The sequence below is a fragment of the Pezoporus wallicus genome, unplaced genomic scaffold (assembly GCF_028554395.1).
Source record: "Pezoporus wallicus isolate ANWC-B61680 ecotype Strahan unplaced genomic scaffold, APGP_CSIRO_Pwel_v1 contig_8488, whole genome shotgun sequence".
Taxonomy (NCBI): Eukaryota; Metazoa; Chordata; class Aves; order Psittaciformes; family Psittacidae; genus Pezoporus; species Pezoporus wallicus.
Genome location: NW_026641095.1, coordinates 368,959 through 376,250, shown reverse-complemented (window position 1 = coordinate 376,250; position 7,292 = coordinate 368,959). Strand labels below are relative to the sequence as shown.

The 7,292-nt window shown below is 61.6% G+C and overlaps 1 protein-coding gene across 2 annotated transcripts; it reads right to left on the bottom strand.

The window, feature by feature from the left end:
- Positions 1–2,349: 2,349 nt before the first annotated feature.
- LOC130606056 (transmembrane ascorbate-dependent reductase CYB561) lies at positions 2,350–5,883 on the bottom strand. Of its 2 annotated transcripts, XM_057422001.1 has the most exons (7): positions 5,821–5,883; positions 4,950–5,117; positions 3,810–4,012; positions 3,550–3,648; positions 3,377–3,480; positions 3,145–3,302; positions 2,350–2,565 (listed from the first exon to the last, which is right to left on the bottom strand). In XM_057422001.1, the coding sequence occupies exons 3-7, from the start codon at positions 4,009–4,011 to the stop codon at positions 2,367–2,369; spliced, it is 762 nt and encodes a 253-aa protein (XP_057277984.1). In that variant the 5' UTR covers position 4,012; positions 4,950–5,117; positions 5,821–5,883; the 3' UTR covers positions 2,350–2,366. The 2 variants fall into 2 exon arrangements, with proteins under 2 accessions (XP_057277984.1, XP_057277985.1); XM_057422002.1 differs by lacking the exons at positions 3,550–3,648; positions 4,950–5,117; positions 5,821–5,883 and having other exon boundaries at positions 3,810–4,050.
- Positions 5,884–7,292: the final 1,409 nt, after the last annotated feature.

Sequence of the window (7,292 nt, the reverse complement as noted above, 5' to 3'; positions counted from 1 at the left end):
AATTCAGGATAGCTCCTCTGTTAATGGTGTTTAACCAAGGGCTTAGGGGAAGAGCTGTGGTACCTGCCGGGACCTCTGCGGATAAATGCCTTCACCCCGTGCTGGTTGCTCTGTGTGGGTGCACGTTGGACACAAAGCACAATGGTTGAGAGTGAATCTGTGATTTTATTTTTCAGATGTGTGTGAATAATTGCTGGGATTTTCCTTTCTTTGTGTTCAATCAAACTCTTTTTTCTAATACAAACCACTAAGGGCTCAATTCTTTAGCAAGATGCATTCGTGTCCAACTCCTGACTGTGCAGCTGGATCCCACCTCAACTCTTACAGCCCGACCCGAGGGAAAACACAGCGCGACCGTCACCGGGAGAGCCGGCAGACACCAAACCCACCCGCTGCATCCTTCCCTCCTGCTCATTTCCTACCTGTCACCGTACTGGGGAGGCAGCAGCCAGGTCCCCTCCTCCGGGATCGCATCCCATGGCTGCTGTGCCAAAAGACTTTGTCCCTTCCGGGTGATGCTGGGTGGGTTGGAAGCCCCATGCCCAGGGACTGGGTCGCTGCCTCGCTGTGCTCTAACAGACCCCGGGAGCAGCGCCGTGCGCCACGTCAAGCCTGTTCTGTTGCCACTCCGACAACCCAGAGACTCCCGTGGACTCTGCCAGCCCTGTCCAACCAAGCCTTTTCTTTCCCATAGTGTTGCATTCAACGTCCTGTCTCCCTCCTGTCTTCACGCCCGCGAGGAGCTGAGTTTGGAACAGACACGTGCAGTACACACACCTTGTGCTTTGTACACCCCCCTGGCTGCCATCCTCCGAGACACTTGCTGGGAAGATCTTTAAGACACTTCACCGTTTTCCTTTAGCTTTTCTATAACTCCGATGTAAAGGACTTCCTCTCTCTGTACAGTATATTATTCAATGCATGTTCTGTTCTCTCTACCGATATATTGAACACCACACAGTTGTGATATTGTGCAGTGGGAAGAGCAGCCCCTGCTGACAGCGGAGGCTTTTGCCTCTCATGTATAAGGAAAGAAGAAGACATATTTTTTCCTTTGCTGTATTTGCTTGAGCAGAGTTTTCTTGTCTGTACATGTGAGCTGTGAGATAGATGTGAAAAGTTCAAAAGAATGCATTTCCCCCCCTCCCCGGCCCCCAATGTATACAGGTTGTAATCTGTACAATGAAACTGTATGTATGAACAAATGTACTTATTTATAAATGGTTAACACTTGGAGACGGCGTCTGGCCTGGGGTTCTTCCCATGCGTGCCATAGAACCACTTGAAGGGGTTGGGTTGGCACCTTCAGCTCCATCCAGCCCAGCACCTCTCCAGCATCCCTGTAGCCCCCTTCAGCCACTGGAAGCTGCTCTGGGGTCTCCACGCAGCTTCTCTTCTCCAGGCTGAACAGCCCCAGCTTTCTCAGCCTGTCCTCACACAGGAGGTGCTCCAGCCCCTGGGCATCCTCGTGGCCTCCCTCTGGACTTGCTCGAACAGCTCCGTGTCCCTGTTACGGTGAGGAAAAGACCTCGGAACATCAGGGCAGCACCAGAGTCCGGTCTGGCTGTCGCTGTGTGGGGATGGGGAGCGCCAGGAGCAGGAGGGGATGGAGGCAGTGCTGCTCTTGCCCTTACCAAAGGGCTGTTAACAGGACAGGGAATGGTGTCGTTGGGGCTGCTGAGCCAGGCTGCATGCGCAGTGGGAGACTGGGGGACAATGGGATGTAGCTAGGACCAGGGGCTGTGTTTGCTTTGCAGCACTGGGATACGGGAGATGAGCCCAAACCTCTTGGCAGTGGGTCCCCTCCACTTCCATGGGTACATCCAAGACCCCTGTGCTATATCTCTGGACATCCCCTGGAGATGTCCCCATGGACACCAAGCGCTGCGGTGCCCATTGCTCAGCACAAGACAACCTCATCCCAAACAGACCCTGCCTCCCCCAGGCCCTCGGACCATGAAAGGATGCGAGACGGGAGGAGGGCAGGGTTGGCTGCAGACATTTATTAGGCTGAGAGCGCCCACGGAGCAGACAACACATGGCACGAGAGGAGAAGGCTTCGGACACAAAGATGCTGAACCTGCACAGACCCCGGCATCATTCCAAGCCCCCACGTGTGGCCAAACCCAGCGCCCCCACTGCTGGTCCCCTGGGCAGAGCCAGCCCCTGCCTGTGCCCTATGGGGCTGGGGGCAGGCTCAGGGGCACCAGGGGCTGTGTAGGGCAGAGCTGAGGAAGATGAAGGCCAAGCGAGGCTGAATCCAGCATTAACACCAGCGAGCGCGTCCTTCCCCCGTGGTCCTCGTACCCTGAGCCGGGCAGAGCCCCCCAGGGCACATGGGAAACATCCCGTAGGAGCCAGGGGCATCACTGGCTGCCACCACCGGGGCTCTCCCCCTCCGTCAGGGTCTTGAAGTCCATGGAGAGGGCCAATTCCTCGGCAAGGGGCGGGCGCTTCCACTCATCCCGTGTCAAGACGTAGCCCACCACGAGCCCGAAGGCCACCAGCAGCACCCCCAGGGTGTTGGCCAGGACGCCCTCGGGCACAAAGCGGCTGTAGGAGTCCCTGTGGGGACACATTGGGGTGCTCAAGATGATGGGGATGGGAATGGGTCTGGCCCTGCCCTGCCTGGGGTCCCTCAGCATCCTCTGGGCACACAGCATGGGGAAGGTGCCTTTCCCCCGAATCAGAGCAAAAGGGAGGTGCCCAGGTGCTGTTTGCTTTGGTGACAGCACAGGAAGGTGGTGGCAATGTCCTATACCAGGGCTATAGGCAGCCCTGCCAGATGTGCTCCCCCAGCCAGAGGGAGGTGGCTCCTGGGGTGCCCCATAGCTGTGTCCCCATGGAGACCCCAGTGTGCATCTGGAGCACATCTGGAGCTACCAGGGCAGAGGCCTCGGGGACAAGAGCAGCCTGAAGGGTTCTGACATCACGTGGCTGCAGAGAGGCAAGGCACATCCCCATCCACAAACTACTGCAGGATCCAGCCCTTGTTAAACATCCTCTGGGCAGTGACTCAGCAGCAGCAGAATTAAAGGCCTTGGAGGGGGGAGATGTAACAGCCCCAGCATGAGCAGGGGCCAGGCTCTGCCCATTGGGCTGCAGGGAGCCTGGGGTCTAGAACTCCCCAGCCCTATCACCCACCTGATGTTGAAGAGGAGCATCTCGGTGATGCCCAGCAAGCAGGAGGTGATGGAGAGGGCAAAGAGGGCGATGCCGATGAAGATGTGCTGAGGCTTGTAGCGGCCCCGCAGCGAGAAGGAGGCACCGGGGAGCAGGAAGAAACCACAGCCCAGGAGCCACTGTGGGGCACGGGGGTGTTACAGAGAACTCTGTGGGGCCCCGGGAGGGTGCTCAGGGTGTCCCCAGCGCTCACCTGCAGGAGGTAGAGCACGAAGGTGGCCATCCCGCACCAGCTGTGCAGGCTGTACATGTTGGGGATGCCCTTGGCCCGGTGGGACTCGAACACTGCGATGATGCCTGCGGACAGGAGCCCGTTACCCGTTACCGGATCCATCCCTATGCACCCACCCAGACCACAGCACCCACCGACGAGGGCGATGAGCAGCGCCAAGCCATGGAGCAGTGCGTGCAGCGCCTTGGTGGATCGCTTGGGTTCGTTCCTGAACACGCGGTACACGAGGAGAGCTGCCGGAGACAGCCCATGAGCACCCATGGGCGTCCCCCACGTCCCCGGGGCGCTGCGCGCACGGAGATGGGGGGGGGGGGGGGGGGGGGGGTCCCGGAGCATCTTCCCCGGTCTCCGTTTGTGACCGCTTTGTCCCTTCCCCCCCCGCGGGGCCGCTCACCGTCACCCTGGAGGAAGACCAAGCCCAGCACCATGCAGAGCGGGTGCACGTTCAGCTGCAGGGCGCTCTGCCAGCCCAGGCCGCCGCGGTACCGCCCGAGCCAGGCCCCCGTGGTGAGCAGCAGCGCCAGCCCCAGCGCCTGCGACACCGCCACGAAGGCGCAGAGCCCCGCGGGGCGGGCGGGCGCCGCGGCCCCGTCCATGCTGCGGGGCAGAGCGGGGCGAGCGCTGGCGGCCGGGTCCCGCTGCGGGCAGCGCCCGGCTCCGCCCTCACCTGCCGGGGCCCGGCGCTTCCTGGTGCCGCCGGGGCCGCTGCGTCACCCGCGCCCGGAGGTGGCTCCGGTTCCGGCCCCTGCTGCCTGCTCCTGCCCAGAGCCTGCACCAGCCCCAGACCCCCAGTCCTGCCCTCCAGCCGCAGCCCTGTCCCTCCAGCCCCATCCATTCATCGCCCTCCTCCATCCTTCTCCCTCCACCCCCATCCCTGTCCCTCCATGCCCATCCCTCCATGCCCATCCCTCCATCCCCATCCCTTCATCCCCGGCTCCATCCCTCCATCCCCATCCCCCCATCCCTCCATCCCCACCCCTTCATCCCTGGCTCCATCCCTCCATCCCCATCCCTCCATCCCCATCCCTCCATCCCCATCCCTTCATCCCCGGCTCCATCCCCATCCCTTCATCCCCGGCTCCATCCCTCCATCCCCATCCCTCCATCCCCATCTGTCTTCTATCCCCATCTGTCCATCCCCATCCCTCTATCCCTGGCTCCATCCCTCCATCCCCATCTGTCTTCTATCCCCATCTGTCCATCCCCATCCCTCTATCCCCAGCTCCATCCCTCCATAGCCATCTCTGTCCCTCAATCCTCATCCCTCCATCCCCATCCCTTCCACTCCAGGCCCATCCCATGGCCCACCCTTGCCCATTCCCCAGCCCCTCCATCCCCAGAGCCCCACAACAACCCCCACAAAGCCTCCTAGGGTAAGGCAGCACAGGGATGAGCACCCTTGTGACCCCTCCCCTCTATGACCAAACCGATGTCCCTTGGGGTTATGGGGCTGTGCAAACCCTCATGGAACAGACACATGGTGGTACCCAGCCCCACAGAGCCCTGCCCCATGGCCCCCACCACTCACCTGCACCCACGTCCTGCTTCGTTCTGGGTTATCCCTGGGGATCAGCACTGCCACTTCTCCTGCTTCTGCTTCAACCAGGGCCAATGTCCCACCTCTGCCACAGCCCCACTGTGGCTGCCCCTGGGGAGGAGCACCCGGCAGCCGGACCCACGGTGCTGCCAGGACTGGGGGGAGCTGGGGAAGGGAGGGGGGATGCATTAGGCCACACACACACTTTGTTCTCAGCCACCTTTATTGGATCAGCCGGGTAAGTGAGTTAAGGGAATTGGTTTATCCCATTAGGTTGCACTGCAAAGGCGGCCTCATCGCCCGGGGCCATGGCATGGACACAGGGTCCAGGCTGGGGTGATGGGCAGAGAGGGGCTCCGTGTCCCTCCTGCACCACAACAGCCCCCAAGGACCCTCAGCACTGCCATGGGGCTGCTGGTTCCAATGGGAATCCCACTGGGTACCCATCCTGCCAGATGCAAACATCTGGCCCTGAGCACAGGGCACATCCCACTCCCATGCTGAGGATGAGGGATTGGGACTAACCCCCCCCCCCAGCCACATCAGCCGGCAGCAGGACACGGGGAGGTGCTCTTGGGAAACCCCTCACCCCTAAATCCATCCCACCAAGTGGTGGGAGAGCCGGAGGCAGCTGGGCCCTTCGGAAAAGCCATCCCATGGTGGGTCCCTGCCTGTCCCCTCCCACCCCACATCTCTGCCCCCTCCATCCCCAGTCTCTGCTCTCCCTGCTTTCAATGGGGGCTCATGCAGGGGACAGGGCTCATCCAGCTCAGGGCGGGGGGGGCTCTGAGCAATGCATTGGAGGGGGATTTGAAGCAGCTGCCCCCCCCCCCCCCCCCCGAGCCCCCGTTTGTGCCCCCCAACCTACCTGTGGGTGCCAGGAGGCGCTGCCTGAGCCGGGCCCAGCGTGACAGTGTCTGAGGCAGGGATGCGGCCACCGCGTTGCTGTGGCAACGGAGGATGAAGTAGGGGGGTAGCACCCCGGGCATGCTGCGGGGGGAGCAGGGCGTTAATTGGGCCTCGTTAATCACCTGCACCCATCAGCAGCACTGGGGGGGGGGGGAAGGGGGGGGAGGGTTGTGCTGCAGGACCCTTGGCTGGTGGGTTGGGGATGGGTGACATGGCCCTGGGGAACCTCCGCTTCCATTTACAGCTCCGGGAGCCCCTCCAGGAGCACCAAATACACCCTGTGCCCCACACACACACCCCATGGGATGTTCCTGAGGGGAAAAGGCTTGGGAGATGGGGAGGGAGGTGGTGGGAAGATGATGGAAATGATGCGGGCAGATGAGGTGGATGACGGGGAAAATGATGGGGAAGATGGAGATGATGATGGGGGAGATGCGGGGGTCCCCCTTTTGGCTCTGGCCCTCTCGGGAGGTCCCCTCCTCTTCGTCTCCCCGTCCTGTCTCTGCTGTCTCTGTCTCTGTGTGTCTCTGTCTGTCCCCCAGGCCGCCACGAGGTGTCAGCAGGAGCCCGCGGTGCCGGCAGGACCTGGAGCATCCTCGGCTCCGGCTCGTCCCGGGGATGCAGAGACCAGGCAGGGATCGGAAGCGTCCCTGAGTCTGGATCCTCACAGGGACCCGAGGCAGAGCACCCACGGGAGCTGGAGCATCAGCACCCTCACGGGGAAGAGCTTTTGCCTTATCTCCAACCTGAACTTCCCCTGTTTCAGTCTGAACCCATCACCCCTTGTCCTATCACCACAGTCCCTGATGAAGAGTCCCTCTCCAGCATCCTTGTAGCCCCCTTCAGACACTGGAAGCTGCTCTGAGGTCTCCACGCAGCTTCTCTTCTCCACGCTGAGCAGCCCCAATGCTCTCAGCCTGGCTCCATTTGGGATCTGCTCCAGCCCCTGAGCATCCCCCTCCCTGACTGCCCCCGGGTTCTGGCCGTGCTGAACCACACCTCGGTGGTGGTGGGGATTGTGCCCCACAACACACGTTCCCACTGGGGAGGAGAAGATGAGGGGCTGTTGTTGGGGGGCTCAATGGGGGCTTTGGGTGCCTCTGCTCAGGAGGGGCTGAGTAAAGTGGAAGCCAAATGGAAGCGCTGGGGGGCAGAATCGAGGTCCCAGGGTTGGAACTGGAGATGAGCTTTAAGGTCCCTTCAACCCAGCCCCTGGTTCCATGGGTCCATGGTTCCATGCTTCGCACCAAGAGCGAAGTCCAGGCCCTGCTGCAGCCCAGGGCAGAGTTCCATCGCCACCGCCTTGATCCTGGGGAGCAGCCCCTGTGCAGCAGGACCCAGGGAATGGCGCTGCCCTGGGAGCTGCTGTCACCTCCCATCTGCAGCCCGGCTTTATCAGCGGGGGTTGTTTACCGCAGGGGATCCGCCGAG

Coding starts and splice junctions, on each gene's coding strand:
- LOC130606056 (XM_057422001.1), bottom strand. CDS start 4,011: ATGGACGGGGCCGCGGCGCCCGCCCGCCCCGCGGGGCTCTGCGCCTTC. Junction 3,649..3,809: donor GGTCTTCCTCCAGGGTGACG/GTGAGCGGCCCC, acceptor TGTCTCCGGCAG/CTCTCCTCGTGTACCGCGTG. Junction 3,481..3,549: donor GCTGCTCATCGCCCTCGTCG/GTGGGTGCTGTG, acceptor TCCTGTCCGCAG/GCATCATCGCAGTGTTCGAG.